Source organism: Podarcis melisellensis (assembly GCF_964234715.1).
Source record: "Podarcis melisellensis genome assembly, chromosome: 6".
Lineage (NCBI taxonomy): Eukaryota > Metazoa > Chordata > Lepidosauria > Squamata > Lacertidae > Podarcis > Podarcis melisellensis.
Window position 1 is genome coordinate 31,465,403 of NC_138538.1, and position 23,995 is coordinate 31,489,397.

The 23,995-nt window shown below is 40.9% G+C and overlaps 1 protein-coding gene across 8 annotated transcripts in view; it reads left to right on the plus strand.

Annotated features, from left to right (window-relative positions):
- PPFIA4 (PTPRF interacting protein alpha 4) overlaps positions 1–23,995 on the plus strand; it is a 103,681-nt gene that overhangs the window by 74,039 nt on the left and 5,647 nt on the right. For 5 of the 8 annotated variants that reach the window (XM_081914376.1, XM_081914378.1, XM_081914381.1 and 2 more), the window contains 11 exons: positions 3,102–3,235; positions 5,149–5,315; positions 6,141–6,234; positions 6,843–6,924; positions 7,932–8,132; positions 9,496–9,558; positions 12,215–12,241; positions 13,385–13,560; positions 14,545–14,642; positions 15,261–15,436; positions 15,682–15,750. In XM_081914376.1, the coding sequence (XP_081770502.1) occupies positions 3,102–3,235; positions 5,149–5,315; positions 6,141–6,234; positions 6,843–6,924; positions 7,932–8,132; positions 9,496–9,558; positions 12,215–12,241; positions 13,385–13,560; positions 14,545–14,642; positions 15,261–15,436; positions 15,682–15,750 (1,287 nt within the window). The remainder of the gene's footprint in view (positions 1–3,101; positions 3,236–5,148; positions 5,316–6,140; positions 6,235–6,842; positions 6,925–7,931; positions 8,133–9,495; positions 9,559–12,214; positions 12,242–13,384; positions 13,561–14,544; positions 14,643–15,260; positions 15,437–15,681; positions 15,751–23,995) is intronic. The other 3 variants (XM_081914379.1, XM_081914380.1, XM_081914383.1) reach the window with 1 other exon arrangement.

Consider the following 23,995-nt stretch of genomic DNA (forward strand, 5'->3'; position numbering starts at 1 on the left):
ACACAGCAGGGTTGATGTTGACAGCCTTCATCTTACGTTTGCACACAAAAAGCAGAGAATTGGCTAAATTCTTCCTTAGGGCTGCCAAGTTGCAACCTGGAGAATCTGATTTCACCTTTGTCTTCTGTGTACCTTCTTCCTTTGCGTCCTGTAATGGAATATTACAATCTTCTGCAACAGGAAGATCAGAGGAGGAATCGTCAGAAGCAGGGCTGCAGGACAGTTTCCCTCTGCTAATGCTGTTAATGATAAATGTAAAATCAATTTTTTAAGATTGCAACCTAGCAACTGTATTCATCTGTAAAAGATAGTTACACTGAAAATGCTTTAAACAAGAATCTTTGCATAGGAAATTTCAATTATTTGTTGTTATAGTTGGCTTAAGGTGAGACATTCAAGATGCTGATGAAAGTTTATCCTGTAGCTGTAGTCACAGGTACTATTTGGTTCTCCATGTAAATGCTATATAGATAATTGTATGTCAAGCAGTAAATACACTGCTATTACTGAGTTGGTTGCTGAGGATCCAGTGGTCTTTAACCAAGATACCCTGCACTCAAACCAAGATCTATTGAATGTGCTTTTCTGCTGGAACATATATTGCAGTTTATAGAGTGGTGTAGCTATGCAAATATTATTGTAGATTCATATTGGTCAGTGTCTGTAACATCACTGACAAACATAACTCTACCCACCATGACTGTGCCATTATTTATTTTAAAAATAAAGTCCATAAGAGGACCTTAATCTATGATAAGTCACTATGCTGTGCTACGCATACATTGCTAATGTAGTTTTCTCAAGTCTGTGCATCTCCTCAAAGTACATAATGGTTAACATATGATTGATTAAAAATGTCATCTCTGGGCTGTGCACAGGCAACATCTTCAGTGAGAAAGGAAGAAAACCTTGCCATCTTTTAATTACAGTGGATACAAACATTTTCATTCAAGCTTTGTTGCCATTTCCCCAATACCTAAACTGGGCACTTCAGACAGTTTCCTGAAACTGCTGTGCTGGTTGTATGGCTGTCAGAAGCACTAGATTAGAGATTGTCAGGTTGAGGCTAGAACTGGTTTGTGGCCATAACTAAACCTGGAGAATGTATTCTCTGGCTCAGGGATCCCCGACATCAGTAGTCTGAGAAGAAGAAGAGAATTGAAGCCTGAGGTGCAGTAAATGGAATATACTATTTTGTTCAAGCAAAGGCAGAAGTCCTCCCATCATCCCTAGCTAACAGGACCAGTGGTCAGGGATGATGTGAATTGTAGTCTCAAAACATCTGGAGGGCCGAGTTTGCCTATGCCTGATCTATGCCATGCCTGGGCAGAGACTGATGCACACCCCTGTTTCCCTCTGTAGCCTTAGCACAACCCATGGAACTTCACTGGACCAGTCTCCAGCCTTGTACCCTGAAGTTCCCAATTCTAAGCCTCATAATCCTTAGTATACAGTAGCTATGGCATTATTGATGACAAGGAACTTGTGGGGGAATGTGTGCTGAATTTAGTTCTTTAAAAATAATTCTTCTCAGGAAGCACTTCTTCACTGCAGTGTTGCAGTCCTTGTGTAGAGCTTAAAACATGGAGAACCAAGAAAAAATAACCAATTCTCCATCAAGTAAAAAACGTTTTGGTGGGAGAAATCTACAAACCCATTTTATTTTGGCAGGATGTGCTTGCCCTGTTTAACCTTTTTAAATGGTGGCAAAGTGGCTCTTCCTCATAGTGACCCCTCCACACCCATCTAGTTTGGCCAATTATCTTCCACTATTGGTGCAGGATTGGAGCTCTATCTATGAGTGCCCTTAACACAAGGAAGTGTTCCTTTTGCTTCTGAAAAATTACCTCCATACACAGTTTTAGGATTCTAAAAAAAACAAACACCCTACCAATTTTGCATTCAAAACCCACTCTACATTATGAATAGCATAATTGCAGCCTGGCTGGCTATGGTAGTGTGCAGCAGCATACCCCTACCATTCCCTGCATGCCTCCGCCCGCTTCTTCATTTTTATCTGTCTTTGTGTTCAGCTTCAGTGCCTGCCTGTGATTTGTTTAGTGCAAATGAGTTTGGAGATGACTCCTGTTTAAACAGTAGTGTGTATTTTGTCCACCTACCTCCTGTCCCAGTGGCTATGCCTTATGTCTCTAGAAGCATGTTTACTTCCTCTGTTTGGGTGCTTAGATCTTGCTTGTAGTGTCAGATTCTATTTACTTTAAGGAGAATGCTTTGGGGAAGCCAAAGCAGTTTCCCTTGACTTCCTGTTTATAGTTCAGCATGACAGAAATGGAAGTCCTAAGATAATCATAACACTGAGAATCGTGTCATATTTATAAGAGACCGTAAGAGGCTCTTGTCTGTGAGAACAATACATTATTTTGGCACATGCTTAGCTTATGTTTACCACTTTTCTCTCACCTTGACTTAGTGCATGCAGTGCTCTTTAAGCCTGCCCCTTCAATTGCTGTTGCAAAGGAGGCATAAGCAGGGTACATGTTCGCCCTCCTGTCAATCTCTGGATAGTGCTGATTGAGGATTGTTCCTTGGCTTAGGCAGTAAATTGCCTGCTCCCAGTTGTGGACAACATACTATGGAAGGATACTTCAAGGATGACCCTTATAACAGTGGGAAGCTACTTTGGACCTGATGGTACCAGATGGAAATATGCTCATTTAATGATGACAACACTTACCTTCTTCAGAGATCTGTGCAGTTTGAATGGTCAGACTCAAAAGCAGCTCTGTATATGTGTTGCTTCTAAGTTAGAGCATAGGCCTTGGGAAGGCAGAGGCTGCTTTCCTTGTTGCTACGATGGTGATGGGTTGCAACCTGTCTCCTCCTTCCTGCTGTTATTGGGCTCCATTCCCTCCCATTAGGGCTACATCACTCCAAGTGACACTGATAATTGTCACTCAGTCATCCAGGGCTTTGGATTAGGGCATGCAGTGAGCAGCAGCCCCCGAAAATGCATGTGACCCTGTTCCACCTTCTCCTTTAATTGAACTGGCAGGTGAGCTATGCTGATGGTGAGTGAGATAGAGATGGGAGGGAGGTGCTTGGACAGGGATCTGCACTCTGACCTCCCCTTATTTGTTCAGTCACCAGCTGGTCGAGATGAGAGTCGAGAAGATAAAACCACCATAAAATGTGAGACTTCTCCTCCTTCCTCACCCAGGACACTGCGACTGGAGAAGCTTGGACATCCTGCTCTGAGCCAGGAGGAAGGCAAGAGGTATAGGGGGCTGACAAGAGAGGGGAGGAGGGGCTCCACCTACTGTAGGTAGCCAGTAGCGTACTGTATGTTCAGTTACATTGACAGGTGGATCAGAGGTTATGGAAAAGTAACCTGAAATCTTTTCCAATTCAGTTAGGAGAGTGTCACATTGGTGTTGCAGAATAAAGTACATACTTGATCAACATCTACAAAAGTTTCCTGCAGAATAAAGTACTTGATCAAAATCTACAAAACTTTCCTATGTCTAAAGCTGATTTTGTGTCCCAATTCTGATGAGAAAGGTATCAGAATTAAATGTGTACTGCAATCTGCAACTAGCTGTTAGAAACCCAAGCATGAACTTTTCATTCCTTTGAGCTCCTTCAAAGATAGGTGGCAATAGCTCTTCAGAATGTCCTGTAGATGATCTGACCTTTCCTTTGTGGAGAAAACTCCTAGTAAGGGATTGATGAGGCATCATTGGAACATTGAAGGCACAAAGAGAAGGGGACGACAGAGGACGAGATGGTTGGACAGTGTTCTTGAAGCTACAAACATGAATTTGACGAAACTCCGGGAGGCAGTGGAAGACAGGAGTGCCTGGCGTGCTCTGGTCCATGGGGTCACAAAGAGTCAGACACGACTAAACGACTAAACAACAACAAATTGGAACATTACATCTAATCACTGAACTGTCCATTAAATGACAGGAATGGTCATGAAAGTGTGGCTATAACATCAGCTCCTAGTTGAGTGGTTGGGTCAGTGATGTATCTCACCCTTATATGCCCACAACTTTGTTCTTGGCCTTTTGCTTTCTGGCCTGTTAGTATGGCATTCTTTGCTCCTTGATTGCATGGCATGCAAATAGGTGTGAATTTGAGATGTGTGTGGTGATTGTTTTAATGACTGCGGATGTTACAAAGGCGTGAGTTCCTAAAGCAGTAAGAATCTCTGTTTAATTCCTAAGAAGGGTGGGGATCTCTGCCAGGTGATAGGTTGGCTCTTCTCCAGACTGTTGGCTGTTATCTTATTGTTCCTCTTAACTTTCTAACAGTACCTCTCCTTCCCATGAAGGCAAAGTTGTTCGGAAATGGAAGACTGATGTTTTCTAAGACTTGTCCATAGGGAATTTCTAGGGTCTTTCTGATAACTATCATTCCCTGTATTTGAAAGAATAACACATCCCTTTACACTAGGGATGGGGGACTAGATCCAACTAGTGAGCCAGATTCCCAATTTCCATACCCGTGCAGGCCAACTTTGACAGTTGGACATAATGATGTCTGGTGGTTGACGGCTGTCAGTGTTCAGAGGAGGATGCTGTAGCCGGCAGATTCTGGAAGCCCTGTTTGGAGGAAGCATAGGAAAAATGCTATTTTTGGAGGAAGCAATTTGAATGAAAACTGTTTCCTCCCTTGGTTATGCTAGGGAATTTCCAATAGGGAACTCTCTAGTGTAGCCAACCTAACAGGGCTCCCTGTCAGAGCCGTTCAGCCCTGCTTGCAGAGCTCACTTGGGAGCTCACTTTAAATTTCTGATACTTCTTTTGTAGGCATGTCTACATCCAACCCACACCTGATGTCACATACAACATCAGGTGTGGGGCAAGTGGCCATGGGGAATGGCTTCATGGCCAAATAGGGACATGTGTCAGGCTTAATTAGGTCCATGGAGGTTCACCACCCTTCCATAGGCAGAACTCCATTTTCTGTCTTTCTCCTGTTTTCTTATCCCCAGTCATTTGGCACATGTGGATGCTGACTGCTGTCCTCCTAAACAGGGAGTGATTGAACAGTTCACTGTGAAATGTATTAGGGATGTTTTTTGTAAAAAGAAGAAATGGGACTGCCTCCAAGAGGGCAATGGCATTCACTTCATTGTAGATTCTGACAGACTGAATATCTTGCTGTTTCTTTCACACTCTTTAGCTTTTTAGAGGACCAAGCAAGTAATCCCAGCAGCAGTAACAGCAGCCAGGATTCTCTGCACAAAGGTTCCAAAAGGAAAGGCATCAAATCTTCTATTGGGCGCTTGTTTGGAAAGAAAGAGAAAGGACGCTTGATCCAGCTCAGCAGAGAAGGCGCTACTGGGCAAGGTCTTTGACTCTCTTCACTCCTTCTAAAGAAAGGTTTCTGGGGCAGCTGACCATTTTGGATAGGGTCCTTTTTTCACTCACCCACCCTTAGTAAAAAGGAAAAATAAATGTCAGCCTGGATAGCTCAGTAGGTTAGAGTGCAGTGCTGATAACACCAAGGTTGCAGGTTTGATCCCCGTATGGGATAGCTACATATTCCTGCATTGCATAGACTAGATGATTCTCAGCATCCCTTCCAACTCTACAATTCTATGATTTCATGATTTTAAGTGATAAGATCAGGACGCTATGCCAGTTATACCTTTTCCCTGAATTATTGTAAGACTCCGATTTAATTTCCCTTTAGTACTGGTGTGGATCATCTTTATATGGTGCCCATGTAAGTAAGTAGCACACTGCAAATAAGGGAGGAAATAAGGACAGGGGATTCAGTGGGGATGAGGAGCAGGCAGCACAAAAACTGGTGGAGATCCATACAAGGCATAAAAGCAAGCACTGCAGCCTATCTGAATTTGGGCTGCTTAAAGCATATGGAAATCAACGTGATTTTAGCAGTCCAAGTGTGTGTAGATTTGTAGCCAAAGTGGATTCTGGAGATGCAGAGCAGATAATAAAGTTGATGGCTTGATGATCAGTTGAAACTGCCTGTATTCACATGTAACACTAAGTCATAGTTAAGTTCTTGGTAGCAAAGGAAATGCAACAACTGGGAAAATGATGCAAAATATTTGTTGGGTAGATAAATTAGCTTATTTTTAGTTTTGGGGGGCCCTAGCACTTGTGAGTCACAATCTAATCTAATTCTTTATCTGTTGTGTTTCTCAGTTATGTTGACAGATTCAGAGATAAACATACAGGACTCGCTTGGTCTTGGCAAACTAGGAGCTCAAGCAGAAAAAGACCGACGGCTCAAAAAAAAGTGAGAATGCCTGCTTTAGTATTCCCTTCAGATATGTTGTTTAAACATACTACCTTCAGAGAACATTTATTTGGCTGCCAAATAAAATGTTCCTTTTGTACATTGAACACAGAATCTTTGTGTGGTGCAGAGGATTCTGGGAGGTATGCCAGGGTAAATTCTTATGTAGGGCACCAGCCAGCCCTATTAGAACTATCACACTTGGTCTGTAAGTGACTCTAGTTACTTTCTTGCAGCTACACTCTGCAAGAGAGTATTGTTTATCTTTTTAAACCTATGGTTTATTAGGGTAGCTCATGGAATTCTCTCCCAAGGGAGGTGAAACTAGCCCCATTCCAGGTGGCATTTAAATGGGCAGTGAACACACACTATGTGGTTTCTAATGGTGTCTAATATATGACTGGAGGTTTTCATTCTTCTCATTTTTATTTCAAGGTTTTAGCTTTATTGTTTGCTACTTGATTTTTAAAAAATGTAAACCACTTGTTAGGACTGAAAACAGTATAATTTTTTAATATCAGTTTATAAATTACTGGCTGTGAACTGTTGAGTGCATAGCTAGCTAGTAAGGAAATGGTTGTATTACTGCTTACTGCTTCTCCTTCCAGACATGAACTTTTGGAAGATGCTCGAAGAAGGGGCATTCCCTTTGCTCAGTGGGATGGCCCAACTGTAGTCTCCTGGTTGGAGGTAAGCCTGCCTCTAGCTTCAGATGATTAATGGTATCTAGTAGATGACTTTGGCTCTTTGTAGACAGGTTATTTACCATTTATTTCAATTATTTGACTTAGTGTTTTTTCAAACAACCAGACTCTCTACCACACATTGAAATTAATTCTCGCATCTTCTTTAAAATTGTGTCCCTAAATTAGAATATATTTTTAGCTAACCTATTTGAAGTTGCATATCAGTATTGTGTTGTTAATTTAAAGCAGCTGCCTTTTAATTTCCCACCAGGAGATAAATTGCAGCCTGGTTCCTATCTTCAATAATGGCTTCAGCCTCCCAATTATTCATCTATTTATTTGTTGTATTTGCCTCTGCCAGTTTCAGCAGGTGTGTTGCTGAGAAAATTTTAATTAGATTTGCAATGCATTCTTAAACATGTCTATGCAGAATTCCCAATGAGAGCTTGCTCCTAAGTAAGTTGGTATAGGATTGCAGCCTTATTGTATTTGTTCTTCAAAGCAAGTGAACAATTTAATGCTACCATGTGTCACAGGTCAGGGCTGTAGATCTTTTCTGAGACATAGAAAGTCCATTTGTTTCATGAAAGCATAGATGTATAGTCTTTTAAAACAGAAAAAAGCACCTGAGGTTCACTCTAGAGTGGTGAAATTGACTAGACCAGAAACCGCTTGAGTCAATTTTATCACTTTGTTTGTATTGAACTAGGAAAAGCAGCCACAATTAGAAAGATGGAATGGAAAACTTTTTTTTCTCTTGCAGAAAATCTGCCCTTCCCTCTTTCTCGGTTTTGTTTATTAAGCTGCCAATACTGGACCAAAGTTACTGTCACAATAGTGAGAAATCACTCCTATTGCTCCTTATCAGTACTCTCAGACTAACAAAGTGGTTTAAGAAACTTGAATCAATTTCCATCTCTCATCTATGTAACAATAATTCTGCTGTGGGGAAGGATGAGTATCTGAGTAGAGATGTAAACATAAGCTTACCTGTGACTTTCTGTGTTGTAGCTTTGGGTAGGCATGCCTGCCTGGTATGTTGCAGCCTGCAGAGCCAATGTAAAGAGTGGTGCTATCATGTCTGCCTTGTCGGATACAGAGATCCAGAGGGAGATTGGCATTAGTAATGCTCTTCATCGATTAAAACTGCGTTTGGCAATTCAGGAAATGGTATCACTAACAAGCCCTTCAGCTCCACCTACTTCAAGGACAGTAAGTGCTTCATATTGCATTCTTGAGATTTACAAACTGGCCTAGAAAACTGCAGTTGCTCATTTTGTAGCCAACGTAAAAGGATAAAACCCAAGCCTAAAGCCTTTTAGTGAGAGGCAGTGTAGTGCAGACTGTTGCTAGCATATTGTATTCTGGTAACATTTGTAGTCAGAGTTTGGTAAATCTTGTGCCTCGGGTGTAACTGGTAAAATTGATCCAAGAAGGCTTGGCCGTTACTTCACCTTGTGAGAGCCAGTGGCTTTCCCTAGGGGTTCATTTAACTTAACATACTTATTTGTTGGCTCTAGTGGGAGCCTGTAGCCTTTCTGTCAAGATTGCAGGTAAAATTGCTCAGAGGTATTGTACCTTGTCCACTTGTTTTGCCATTGCCAGTAGACAGTTCAAAACAACCTTATCTCTGGCTTGTAGCTGTTCTAGTGCTAGGTGTGCTAGACTTGTCCCTGTAATTAGTGACAGTAACTTGTTCCTGTTCACCCAGGTTTTGGAGGGCTGAAGAATACTAAAACTTATTGTTTTGGGCAACCTTTGATATATTAGTTGTGATTATTTTAGGTTCTGTTTCAAAATATTAAAATTGACTTTTTATTTTCTTGTTTGCTGCCCTGAGCTCCTTTTGGAAGGAAGGGCCAGATAAAAAAAATCTAATAAACAAACAAACATTATTTCCAGGGCACTAGCAGGATTGGTTGTATTTGAAGAGTGCTTGGCTCTCTCAGAAACTTAATCATATTCTTGCTTTGAGTTCCCTGCTTACTGGGTGAGAAGTAACAATAGGTAAAAATATAAGGACTAACCAACAATATGCTGAGAGATCTCGCCTTCCCCCTTCTTTTTTCTGAAGAAGCAAAGGGTATGGTGACTTAATGTTTGGCATAAGCAGGGGAGGTGGAAGGAAATGGGGCAGAGCAGACAGAAACTGGGGCAGTGAGGCACAGGAAATACAGGGCTGCAATTACAGGTCTTCTAATATGGGGTCACGAAGAGTCGGACACGACTAAACGACTAAACAACAACAATATGGTTGAAAACTCTAAAGAGAACTGCATATTCATTCAGATGGCTTGGTACAATGTCTACCATTTGGGAAGAAAGGAGGTTTTGTTCTTTAAAAGCCTCAAATATTTTTCTGAATGAACTTAATGTACAAAAAAATCAGGATCTTAATGTAAATTGAGCATGATTTTTCATAGCATTATTGTCATTTCCACAGCCATTGAAAAATATCTTCATCCATACATTAGCCATGGTTTAATTTAAGTTGACTTCAGATTAAAATGCTTTACTGACAAGATCACAGTTGTTCCTTCCCCTCTCATTAATTTATTTCAACTTTCCCCCCTAGTCATCTGGAAATGTTTGGGTGACACACGAAGAGATGGAAACTATGGCAACTTCAACCAAAACGGTAAGTTTCTTCTGTGTGATAGTTTCCTTTGAATAATTTGTCCTTCAGTGTCTGAGATCCCTGCCATCTCATCCTCATAAAAACAGGCAGGGAAATAAGTTTGCATCTAATCAAAATGTAAGGCTTTTTCAGGACTAATACTACAGTATACCTATTTCAGCATACAGTCATACCTCTTCTTGCAAATGCTTCATGTTGCGTTTTTTCGGGTCAAGAACGTAGCAAACCTGGAAGTGTTTACTTCCGGGTTTTGCCGCACGCGCAGAAGCGTTCTACATGATTTGCGCATGCACAGAAGCATTCTGCACAGTTCGCGCATGCGCAGAAGCGCTCTATCGTGCTTCGCACATGCACAGAAGCACTGCTCTGGTTGCAGACTTTTCGGGGTGCAAATGGCACCCTGGAACAAATTGTGTCCGCAACCAGAGGTACCACTGTACTTTACTCATGATAAGAGGTTGGTTCAATTTTGGCCAGGTGATTCATTTCTTTGATAAAAATACAAAATGTATTGTTCAGGACACTTCATATTTTTGAGGGTTCGACAATCTTTGAGCCATCTTTGGTGTTTACTCCATTGGAAATGTGAGCTATAACTAAATATATTATTCTTTTCTATCGGGTAACCATGACCCACAATATTTAGGAACCCCCTCAGTATGCATGGTAACTGACTTATTCTAGTTAACTGTAACTTTTAAGAACATATGCTTAAGCTTGATTATTTTTCTTCCCTCCCATTCCCCTTCTCTTGTGTGTCATGTCTTTTTAGATAGTGAGCCTGAGGGCAGGGACCATCTTAGAACTGATTTTTGAAAGTTGCTTTGAGAGCCTTTTTGGTTTGGCAGGTTATGAATCCTGTAGATTAATAATAAATAACAGTAAAGGGTCTCTTTTGAGATGTATCCATAAAGGATGGCTGGCAGCTGTGCCTTTGCCCAGCCAATATTTATGTAAGGTGACTGGCAGGTTTCTTGCTCTTAATTAAGCAGATACAAGTGTAATGTATGTGGGTTATGCTTAACAAGAAGCACATTTATCTGTTTCATGTAGTTGGCAACTTGCTGTTCACCTTTTTGTGTGGTGACCGCAGCCATAGGTAGCTAGCAGTTGTTCACCGGCACATGTCAGCATCATTTCCTTTTTTGTATTTGCTGCTTGCGAGCACTAGCGGTTGAAGATGAAAGGTATACATTTATCAGGAAAACAAATTAATTTGTGGCTATTGACATATTGTGGCTACTGTTCACCCACGTCAGCCTGTGAGAAGAGGAGAGTTTTTGTCACCTAAAGATATATAACAAGCAAGTGTGAGGCAAGTCTCCCTGTGGAGAGCATTCCAGAAATGGGGAGCCATCCCAGAAAAGGCCCAGTTTTGTGCTGCCACCCTCCAGACCTCTTGTGGAAGGGAGCACATGAAGGAGGAACTCAGATGATGATTGCAGGGATGGTGTCGGTTAATATGGAGAGAGGTGGTCCTAAAGTATTTTGATCCCGAGCCTTTTAAAGGTCAAAACTAGCACTTTGAATAGGGCCAGGAAACTAATTGGCAGTCAGTGCAGTCATACCAGGATTGGTATTACATGCTCAAACCCTCTTGCCCCGGTGAGCGACCTGGCTGCAGAAATTTGTACCAGATGAAGTTTCCGAGCTGTCTTCAAAGGCAGGCTCACGTAACATGCATTGCAGTAATTTAACCTAGAGGTTACCAGAGCATAGACAACAGAAGTTAGGCTATCCCTGTCCAGATAGGGGTGCGGCTGGGCCACCAGCCGAAGCTGATGGAAGGCACTCCATGCCACTGAGGCCACCTGAGCATCAAGTGACAATGGATCCAGAAGTACCCTCAACCTGCGTACCCACTACTTTAGAGGGAGTGTAGCTTCATCAAGAACAGGCCACCACCCCTCCATCCAGTTTAGGGAACCATCTACTAACAGTGCTTATGTTCACACTGCCCATTTTAATAAGTCTTTTAAGAATGGATGTTAATGTTTTTGTTACTATGCAGTGCATTTTTGTGTTTTTATTTTGTAAACTGCCCTATGTGAATGGTTATATAGAAATTTAATAAACAACCAATCCCCAGGAAGTTTCACCTGCTCCTTCCTTTAGTGCAGCATCTGTTATTTATCTCTTGAGTTTTGAATATACTTCTCTGTTTGAGTCATGTAACATTATGGTGGCATGTGCAGTATAATATGACTCCTTTGCTCATTATTGAGAGATTCAAAATATTGCCTACAGTGAGATCCCTCATGTTATGTGTGCTGAAGAATGAGAGCCTGAAAGTGAAATAATATTTGTGCTTGTGCCATGTGTGTGGTCTGTGTGTGAAAGTATCCTGATTATTTTGTTTTACACTTATTGGAGAACCACTGGGAGACCAGAGTTCAAATCCCCACCCACTGGGGTAACCTTGGATCAGTCACTTTCTCTCAGCATACCCTACCTCACAAAGTTGTGAGGATAAAATGGAAAGGGAACAACCATGTACTGCACCTTGAGCTTTTTGGAGGAAAAGGTGGTATCTAAATGTAGTAAATGAAAATAAAATAAAGGACTCTCTGCTTGTATCCTAAATATTGTCAGCCCCCATATGGTGATAACTTACTTTGCCTGTTGTTTTGTTGACATGCTGCATTGTTACATTTAGGACACTGAGGAGGGCAGTTGGGCACAGGTGAGACTTGTATATTATCTTGCCTTTTTCCACTGTGCTTAGACACACAGAATTATGTGAATGGTCAGAACACATCAAAATTGATTCCACAATGACACAATCTGATTATATCACCTTGCTTTGGTTTTGATTTTGTTTCAATAAGCTGGGAAGACTTTTCTCAATGAAGACAGATGCAGAATGCTCTTAACCCTGCTTACACTTTCTGATTACTAATGCTATACAGTTTTCTCCAAATAGAAAAAGGTTTCCATAATAAAAGAGAGCTCTCATTTCTCACCCCCTCACCTAGTTCCATTACAGCTATAGTTTTGCAAACCATACAGATCTACTTTATTGATTTACTGCTGTTTCCCACATTAATTTTAGTATTCTTTGTTCTCAGCCAGATTTGGAGAACCCCTAAATTCCTATGCAAAGGGAGCAAATACCTGTGGCCCTTTGTTTCCTTATCAGATGTGTCCTCATTTTGCCAATAGAAGGCAGAGATAATAAAATTCTGGCATGCATGACTAGGCCATCACTGCTTCCTTTCTTTTCAAATATTTCTTCCCAATCACTGGAAAGTCTGAAAGTAGATATAGGGTAGAGATAGATTCAAACCCTTCAGTTTATCCAAACCCTTCAGTGAGAATGGCTGATCTTAACTGGCTTCGGTGGGAAGTATGTCTAATAGAGCCCACTGCCCTAGGTCTTTAGACTTAATAGCAGGATCCAGAAGCCACTGCATCCAAATGAGGTTGTAAGGAAGGATCCCTGCACAGTACTTTGCAGCTTTGTTCCTTATATTTTGTTGTATATTTCTGCCTAAGGGGCTGAAAATGGAGCACAGATTATGTATGTTTTATTCATGATTAAGGTTTTCAAGATATGCAATATTTAGGACACTGGTTGATCCAGACAACTTGCCAATGTGGTATCACCAACAATATGAGAATCTTTCATCTTTGTGATAATCATTATCACGCACAATAGTGTATATATATTATCAAGGCATCAATAAACAATCAAGATAAATCCAAGACATGAGAATACTGTACTTTTATTAAATTATTCTAAATTACATTTCTGAGACTTCCCAATAGGATTCTGTTAATGCTTCTGAGGGACCTGCTCTTACATTCTTCTTCTTTACTTTCAAAGACATTGGCTTATGGGGACATGAATCATGAGTGGATAGGGAATGAATGGCTTCCTAGTCTGGGTCTCCCACAATATCGCAGCTATTTCATGGAGTGTCTTGTGGATGCACGAATGCTGGATCATCTGACTAAGAAAGATCTTCGAGTGCACCTCAAGATGGTGGACAGTTTCCACCGGTAAGCAAATTCTTAGAGGGTTATTGTTTCATCCCAGGAAACTAGAATTTCTTGCAACCAATTTAAGAGATGTTTAATGTGCTCATTTCCCGCCCTGCCCCCATCTGAACTTATCTCACCTAAAGTCTTTCAGTCAGTTTATTCTTTTGGAGTGAAGCACACTGATGAAGTTGAGGTTGGTTTGTGTGTTTACTATATGTATTAGAAATTGCATGTTATAATATACTTAAAGCAAAAGAGGAGATGAGTTCAGTGGTTATCATTTGCAATGAAACTACAATATATTGCTATGCATATTTGCCACAGACTTAAAAAACAGCAACGAAACCTTTGGAAATAGATGTGAAGAGTTTCACCTGTTAGCATAAGTAATTGGGGAGGGGGGGGGACAGAAACACATTTTGGGTTGTGTGGTTTATACAGCGATCTGAGATGGTTACAGTTCATTCTCAAGCCTTATATGTGTGGAATTAGATGGCACAGTTAGGATTAGCCCTGCTGAATAGTCCAGAGCACTGTCTTAGGCTTCCTTTTAGTTCTTAGGATTTGTGGTTGCCACCATCCTTAAACCTTTCAGGCTTTTGGAAATCTACAACACTCACACAGAAGGAGCTACTCTATTCTTTGCCTGTCTATGCTCTTAATAGGGCCAGATGCTTTGGGGCTTTCCCTGCAACTGCTTCTATACCCCTCCCTCCCTCCCTCCCTCCCTCCCTCCCTCCCTCCCTTCCTTCCTTCCCCCCCCCCCCTCAATTCCACACCTCTCCCTCAACAGTTATGCTTTATCTCTGTCCACTGGGAGAGGAGACAGACCTTGTTTACCACTGGTTGAGCCTTCAAGGACTCACAGAAGCATGGCACAAGTGCTGCAACCTCCTCACAGTGTGTTATAATTGCTGCAATTAAATATAATAAACGATGTTTCAAATAGTAAGATTTTGGTTTGAAATGCATTGAAGTAAGTGCTGTATTGTATCATTGCAGCACAAGCCTGCAGTATGGTATCATGTGCCTGAAAAGACTAAACTATGATAGAAAAGAGCTGGAGAGGAGGCGGGAGGAAAGTCAGCATGAAATCAAAGGTAGGTAACAATGAAGAGAACTGCTTGTGGCAGGCTTCAAAGGAACAAGACAATGAGACTGAGCTCTTGATACCATTTTCCTTTCCCCTTCTTGAGGCATCATCAGTGCTGTTTTACAAACTCAACATTTGTCAGTTGCAGGGGAAGCTGGCATCTCTTCTACTTCTATTACTTCTAGAGGCTTTTCAGCCACTGAAAAACTATGTCAGATGGTATGATGAACAAATGCACCTGCATTTGTTCATTATAGTTTTCTGTGGATTTATCTTCATTGGTTGACTCTTGTTTACTACGTGGTTGGGGCACCAGCCTTCTATGTTCTGCATTTTAATTTTGTCCTCCTGGGATTTCTTCCTTCAATGCTAGAGCTCTGACCGTTTTGTTTTTGGTGTATGATAATGTGAACAAATGAGACTGCTACACTTTGGGCAATGTGACTGATAGGTGCAAGCTTAGGAAAATGCTCCCACCTGTCTGTTTTTAATCTTGTGGCTTCCATTGCAAACTTTAAACAATATATCAGTCATTGTGCTTTTTTCTATTTTTTTCTTAACCAACTTATGTGGACTTAAATATTGTTGTGTTTTGTCCTGAATGTATGGCTTCACTTCCTTCTAGATGTGTTGGTTTGGACCAATGATCAAGTAATTCACTGGATTCAGTCTATTGGACTTAGAGAGTATGCAAACAATATTGTTGAGAGTGGAGTCCATGGAGCCCTCATAGCATTGGATGAAAATTTTGATTATAATAGTCTGGCACTTGTGTTACAAATACCCACTCAGAATACTCAGGTAGGAAACTGATGTTTTTAGGATGACCATTATATGTTTCTTTTTAAAGAGATCGGAGTTGGATGTGTTTTTATTAGTGGCAGCTGGCATCTCCAAAAAATAAGGAGTCTACAAGTTTCCCTGCTAAGTTACTTCCCCTACGTGCCTCATTTGGTTGATTCTATGACTGGAAATTTGGCAGCACTGTTAGTGTTGTTTTTGTTTTGATAGACAACTATTGTTGGCTTAACTAATGTTTTTTGCAGGCACGACAAGTGATGGAGAGAGAATTCAACAATCTGCTTGCCTTGGGCACTGATAGGAGGCTTGACGATGTGAGTACAAAGTACTATCCTCTGACTAAAACATGCTGGGAATTTGAGAAATTTTGGGCCCATACTGTTGGCTAAGAAACTGATGAAGCAAGAGAAGTGTTGCAAGTAGAACTGGCAGTGCAGTTATCTTCTGTGAAGGAACATTGTAATTGCTGAAATTCTGTTCATGAAGAGAGCAAGTGGATTTGGTAAGCCAGAGAGATTTCAACTTGCAGACAGGTATAGGATCCCCTGTTATGAAATTGTCTGCTGTGAGAAGAGCTGGAACCCAGGCTGCCTTCTCACTTATGTGAGAAAGGATTGGTGTTAGTAGAGCCTATGCTGTTTACTTTTTTTTTTTTGTAAATCTGCAAGGAAATTTTGCTTGTGCTTTGGCTCCAACAAACCTGCTCTTCTTTCCTTTAGGAAATGTAATACCATCCCCGCATGAATGTTCCTATTTTAGTTTACCATAAACCATTTTCAATTGAATAGGACTATAAACTAAAATCTGAGCAGTAAAATGGTTGCATACATTTTAAATTTATTCCACTAGTCAAAATTGTGTAAGTATGTTGATAGACAAAAGCTCAGCCTGTGGACTATCTGAAATCTACTCCCCTAAGTAGTAGGAATCATATGTTTATACTGCTCTGGACAAAGCTCTGAAGACCAGTGATGCTGAAAACACTCCTAACTTCAGCTGGGACCTCCTAGCCCTCCTTTGTCATAACTTCTTGTGAACCAAACCCCATGAGGCGAGGATCTGCTCTCCCTGTCAACAGCATGATCTCGTACTATTGTAACAGAAGTGAGTTTACACAGACACACTGCTCTGTGGAGTACAACCTTTTTGTATGCTTTGTGAATCACTGTCACACTGCTTGGTGTACCAAAGTTATCTGTATTGGTCAGTCAATAAATTATAAACACTGGACTGGAAATATATTGAAGGGTTTCTTTAAACTTGGGGATCTGGGAACATCTTGATGTAGTTGCCAGTTCTGGCTGAGCCTTTTAAATAATCATTATGAGATCATACCAACACACATCTTGCAGACATAGTTGAGGGAAGGATATGGGAGGGAGGATGGAGTATCTTCTGGAATGCTTAGTGCAACAATAGAAGACACTAATTGTTCCCTCAGTGATCCTAGCGCAAAGCTATAGGTGACAGTAGCGCATCCTAACACAGGTCATGCAAAATTCTTCTATAGCAAAGGGCAGTAGGGGGAGTTTTAAAGTGCAGCATGGGGAGGCAGGAGGGAGAGCCAAACACTTACTTGCCCTCCCCTCACATCTTCTCCCCAGCAGTTTTTCTACCAAGAGGAGTTACTTTTGGCCGGAAATTAGCTATTTCATGGGGAAAGCGTGAGTAGTGCACAGGTATACTTCTTACGGAACTTGGGTTGATTGCAGCTGCTTGTTGAGTATAAGCCTGAGGATTTTCCTCAGTGTAATGCATGAAATGATCCATTCATGAGAAGAAACTCTGAAGTGAAGCATTAATCAAGGACAAGGGTAAGGTATGGATATCGCCAGCAATCTGTTGCATTTTCAGGAAGGGAATGTATCAAGTGAAAAGAACTGGCACACACCTGAGCATTGCATGTGCATTTACCTCACTGAAATGTTGGCTGTATAGGAAAACAATTATAGATAAAGAAACAAACATACAAACATCTGGGGACCCAAGGTTGAAGACCACCGGTTTAGATGATGAATATTACCACCTAAAATTTCAAAGTGGAATAGAAATTATTCAAATGGTTCCCCAAAGCTGAAAACTCTATTTTCTGTTCAAGAAGAAAAATCTGGTATATATATGTACTGGTTACCTAGTATTATGTCAGCTTGGTTTCTCTTGGTGGTGCATCCTTATTATCCATAACTGCATTTGGCTGCTTTAGGATAAAATCTGAGGTACGCTCAGTTATCTGTATGTGAGTTAGGCAATATATCCTTTTGTGACTTAGTCCTCATAAAAAGCAGTAGCACTAGTTGCAGTGTACCACTTTCTGCATGGGCTGAATATTCTGGAGTACTTTGGAGTTATTTTTCAAGTGGTTCTGTTATTCCACTTCAACATTTACACTCATAAGATTTTGCAACCTATTCTACTTATGTAGAGTCATCTTGACACTAAGATTATCACATAGATAATAGTACATGCCCTGAGGAATATATATGTGTTGCTGATACTTCTAAAGCACTCATAATGTGCAAATTGTGGGTCAAAAATAAAAACCCTTGTGAGGATCTACTCATTCTAAAGGGGTGATCCACTGTTTACAGAGTGAAGAAATATCAGTGGCTTAATCTTTAAAGCAACATTTTTCTACAGAGAGATAATCTCTGTGCAGGTAATATTTACACCATGTACACCACAATTTTGGAAGGCAATAGCTTTATTTTGTCACAGTAACTCATGATGGAAACTGGTGTATAGATCAGATTCAATGTTCATGTAACTGAAGCAAAATGGAGTACTGTGCCACTTTCAGACATAATTACTATGCACACTTTTATTTTCACCAAAGTGTCAGTTTTGAAGGCAGAAAATCCAAACTTCCTCTAGTGGGTAGATGTATAATAAACTATATCATCAAGAATTTACAACCATTTAATGAAATTGCACAATCTACTACCTGAGGTTGGGTACAGCCTAATGGTAAGGCAGGTGATGTTAAGCAGATCATAAAGTAAGAAGCAACATTCTCTAGGAGAAGAGAGGACACATAGGATGGTATGTTCAGCTTTCCACAATATAGGGAAGGTTCTATCAATCAGATGCAATGGATTCTGTACCTTCAAATCTTTGGAGATGGAGGAAGTTTCTAAGTGATATACAGGTAAGCACACAGATCTCTGTGAGCTTCAGTACTGGTAAGTATGTTGCAAATAACTGTATAGAGACCCATAATCTCCACTTCAGAAATGAAATCAAATAATCTGGCTATCACAGCATAACTAATACACTTTAGCCCAGAATAGGAGCATGTGCTTTGTATGCAATATTTGTAGCCCAGCCCAAATTTTGCAATTGGGAGGAATTCAATATCACAGTATTTTTTTACGAACTTTCTGTCTATGCAAGCGTTTCAGTTTGCCAGATGGAACAATAGCCCCTCCCCTCCCATGCTGTTTCAGAGGTTCTCTTGACTGCCCTCCAGAACCAATTTTGGGGGGAATATGGAGGAAAAGCCCCTTGCACATGGTTAGGTGAACTCCACCCATTACCTTTTTGGCCCCAGAAGGAAGTTTTTAAAAAATCAATAAAATAAAATCCCAGGCTTTTATATGTATTGCTAGTTTAGTATGCTGTCACTTTGATATTGCATTTTATCTCATTTTTGTCATTGAGCATCGTTGCTGAAGGGTGGTGTATAAACCAACAAGCCTTCCCCCAGTGTCTCAGGTAGCATATATGGGAATTATCCCACTTTATCTCTTTGATGGGACAGGGGTGGCGCTGTGGGTAAAACCTCAGCGCCTAGGACTTGCCGATCGCATGGTCGGCGGTTCAAATCCTCGCGGCGGAGTGAGCTCCCATCGTTTGGTCCCAGCTGCTGCCCACCTAGCAGTTTGAAAGCACCCTTAAATGCAAGTAGATAAATAGGTACCGCTTTATAGCAGGAAGGTAAACGGCGTTTCCGTGTGCTGCTCTGGTGCCGGTTCGCCGGAGCAGCGTCGTCACGCTGGCCACGTGACCCGGAAGTGTCTGTGGACAGCGCTGGCTCCCGGCCTCTAGAGTGAGATGAGCGCACAACCCTAGAGTCTGGCAAGACTGGCCCGTACGGGCAGGGGTACCTTTACCTTTTTATCTCTTTGCAGTGGATTAGACAGAGGATGTGTGACTGGTTCAAAGTTACTCTGTGGTTTTCATGGCTGAGCTGGAATTTGAACCCACATCACATCCAACATTCAGTCCTCTGTGCTACAGTGGGAATGGGCTAGAGGGGAGAGATCCCCCAGATACTCTGATCTCCATGTACCCAATTTCTACTATCTGAGGTGGAGTGATAGTTACAGGCCAAAGGCCAGGTTATAGAGGAAAGGTTTTGCCTGGCACTTAAAGATAGATAATGATGGTGCCAGGTGAGCCTCCATGAGGAAAGCATTCCACAAATGAAGAACCACAGAAAAAGCCCATTTTTGTGTTGCCACCCTCTGGACCTCTGGTGGAGGTGGCACATGAAGATCATGATCACAGGGTCCCCGTCAGTTCATATTCAACAAGGTTTATAGACCATTCAATTAAACATTAAATAAATCTCTCAGAGGTTTGCATCAAATAGTATAAAATACTCATAAGAAACTGCTGAAAATATCAGCAGACTTTAAAAACAAGTAGACATAAAATGATCAAACTATATAAATAAGATCTGAGTTCACATAATGAAAATACATTTTTTGGTAGGCTTTCCTAAAGAAAAAAGTTTTTAGCTTGTCTTGAAAACAGTACCACCGAGTTGCTTGCCTGATATTAATAAGCAGTTAGTTCCAGAGGTTAGGTACTGCCTCAGTAAAAGACTAATTCATTGCAAGTGTGGAACGGACATTATATAGCACGTATAAAAGTTGGGTGGTCAAATGGGCACAAATGGGGTAAGGTGATCATTCAAGCAAACTGGTCAGAAGCTGTGGTCAGCTTGATATATTGCCAGTAATATCTTTAATTTGGTCTGCTAACAAATTGGCAGTCAGTGCAGATCTTTGACCAGGGTTATAATATACTGATAAAGTCTCCTGTCAGTAATCATGCTGCAACATTCTTTGCTAACTGTGGCTTCCAAATTCAAGGACAAAGGAAGCCCCATGTAGAGTGCATTGCAGTCACCCAGTCTTGAAATTACCAGTGCCTGGACAACTGTGGTCAAGCTATCCCAGTCCAGCAATGGCAACAGCTGTTGTACCAGCTGGAGTTGATAAAAGGTGCACCGAGGCTGCCTATGCCTCTAGTGACAAAGCTTAGATCCCCATTAGACTACGTAGTTTCAGAGTGCAGCCCTCTCTACAGCAGGCAGCTGATTAGTTTCTCAGAAACCGGGACCATGTCCCCAGAGCGCCTTCATCTTTCTGGGACTCAAATTCAGTTTATTTTCCACAGCTAGCCCACAGCAGCATTCAGGCACAGAATCCCCTAATTGTGAAATGAAGAAACTATGCTGAGTATCATCAGCATACTGATAGCATCATGCTCCACATTGCCTCATCCTCTAGTATTAGAGCTAAAATAGTACCCTGCAGCAATCCTTAGCATAACTGCCTGGTGTCTAAAAAGAACTCTTCCAATTCTGGTCTTGTAGATAGCACTGGAGCCATTGTAACACTGTGCCCCAATTCCCATCCCATAGAGCTGATCCTGTAGCATGTATATGTGCTACTTTGGAGGAATAAAACCCCTGCTCTAGCCCACTTAGCACACTGCTGTATTGTGTTTCCTTCTCAAGGGCATTCCTAGGAGACTCTGCTGGCACAGAATAGTTCTCTCTTTTGCAGCAATGGAGCTTCAGACTACTCTGCTCATCCATAAAGGACTCTGCCTAGGCAGTAAATGTCCCTTCAAAATCTAGTTACCAACCTTGTGGCTTCCTAAGGCACTAATACCTCTCTCCCCAACTCTTGACTGAACTGTCTGTCTGGGGAGAAGAAATGTATTCTGTACCTTGATGGGCATTTATTAATCTACTTAAGGGATGGGCAAACTTTTTTCTGTCAGAAGCTGCATTCACGTGGGGATAATTTGGGGGGACTGCATGCTGACTCCTGGGCAGGGATAAAGCCAGTGATGAGTGAGACCAGAGCCAAAAGTGGACAAGGCCACCCTTTTTCTCTTTTTCTGACACACACTCCTCTCTCCCCTTTCTACTCAGTAGGCTGCTGGGGAGAGACAGATCACACTTTCCAGAGGCCTGAACAAGTCATTTGCACAGGGCTTTTGAAACTAGGCCTATGATTGCCCACTTCTGATCTACTTCAAGGTTTTTAAGGTGTAGAACATGAGTTCTACCATATTCAAAGCTGAGCACCCATAATTTAAAGGAATAATTTAGTGAAGGAGTGGGCATTGCATTTTGTTTGGTTAAGCCACCCAGAAAGCTGTTCTGCTGTTGCCATTTTGAATACAGCTGAAAAAAATGAGCATGGAAGTTTTGAAGGGAGCATGGCAATGCCATATACAGAGTTTGGTTTAAAGTTTTTAAGTGTTTTTAAATGTTTAAGTAGCTAGAGAGAGTACATTACGGGGACTTCCTCCCTTTTGGAAGAGAGAGTGAATGTATCTCGCGTAATATTGCATCTCATAGTACTAGTCCATCCCATAATAACAACGAATTTTGTGGTATTTTCAACTGGAGATGCATTTAAATTTTAAAACATTTATTCTAAGGCAGCTAACTAAAAAGAGAATACACACGCAGTAAAAAAGAAGTTACAAATACAATGAAAACATGGAATGCATTGTTATTAAAAAGAAAAGCAGCCAATGATGAGCTGGTAAAACCGTAAGAATAACCACTGAAATTAGTAAAGCAGGTTTCATTTAAGCCACTAAAGATATAAGAAAGAAGGCTTTCACACTGCGGTGGAAGGCCATCAAAGAAGCAACGAGGCAGACTTATCTGGGCAGGGGGTGTCAGAGCCCGGACTCAGCCACCAAAAAAGTCCGCTCCCTCCTCACAGAGAGCAGAAGGGCCTCTGTTGATGATCATAATACTCGAGGACGCTTATATTGGGAAAGGCAGGTCTTTGATTTTCAGCAAATAAAGAATGATAAGGAAATGGTAAATTTGCTCTGAACTTGTGAAGACCCTGGCCTTTATTTATTTATTTATTTATTTATTTATTTATTTATTTATTTAAGCTATTATATACTTGGCTTTTCTGGCCAAGTTTCCCAAAGCTACTTACAGCAATAGAATAGAATATTAAAAATCAAATAAAACACTAAGAATACCCAGTAGCTTTAAGAACCAACAGAAGGCAATAAAAATAGAGTTAATCGTTGAATGCCTTCTAGAATAAACATGTTCTTCTGCCTTAAAAAATGGGAACACCTCTGATCTCTCTAGAGGGAGAATTCCACAGGTGTGGCATCACCATTGGTATTCACCAGTCAGAAATTGGCTAGTGACAGGCCAGAGAGAATAGCTCTGGATGCTGAACTGTGAAACCTGTACAATTTATGTGAGTGAATTTGGTCATAATTGCTAAGATTTCACCAGCTTAACATTATTGGCTTCTTTTGTAAAAATGCATTTTGGGAGCCATCAATGCAAACATGGAACTAGTGTCATGTGCTTGGAGTCTAGAGAGGCTAGTGGTCTGTTTCCTAGACTCTAAATGATTTTAGAAATGGACTAATTCAAAGCCCAGTTATTGGCCCCATCCCATTAGGATGAAGAGATTTTTAGAATTTTTTTTCCATTTTGTGTACTGCGTTCCAATTGCTTTGATTGCCTTAAAAATGAATATATCTCTTTTAATGAGGTGTTTTAATTTTATCTCTGAATTTGAATCTTCAGCAGCTATCTATGTGCTTAAACAACCTATTTACCATTAGCAATATGCAATATTTTTGTTTTAGAGGTCACAATGAGGAAACTTCAAAAGAAAGAAAATAAGGGGCTATGAGGAATGATGACACTGGGCAATCTTCTTTGGGTTATCACACTCTGAAATAATCTTTTGTGATGAATTTTTAAAATGTTAAAAGGGAAACATCTGAGGGTTCAAGGCAAGGAGGCTGGCTTTAGAAAACTCAAGGCAAACATTTTTTAAAAAACTGATACTGAATCAGAAACTTTGACACCAGATTAGAAAGTACATAAAAAACGGATTTGGTCATTTCAAGTAAACAGCATGTAGTGTTGTTGTTCTGGCAAGTCAACTCTTATTTCCACTTGAAGCAAATTGAAGTAAATTTGATTTCTTTCACATTTCTGTTAATCACCATCAGCATCTCAGTATTTGTCAGTGAGTGAAGGAAAGAATAAAGCCCCCAAGGGCTTCTTATTAATTTTCCATAACTGTGTTCTGCTTAAGTTTCCTTGTATCTGAGATAGAATTATCACTTGACCAAGACAAATGCTGGTTTAAAACACTCTTGGCATATTGTTATCTTCATTATCCCACTTTGTAGGATGGCCCAATTTCTAGATGGTTTCCATAGGGAAATAGAGCCAATTGCTGAAAAGTATGCGACTCAGTTAGAAAACTAGAATATAATCATTGAGCGATTTCTTACTGAATGCTGAGGTTTTTG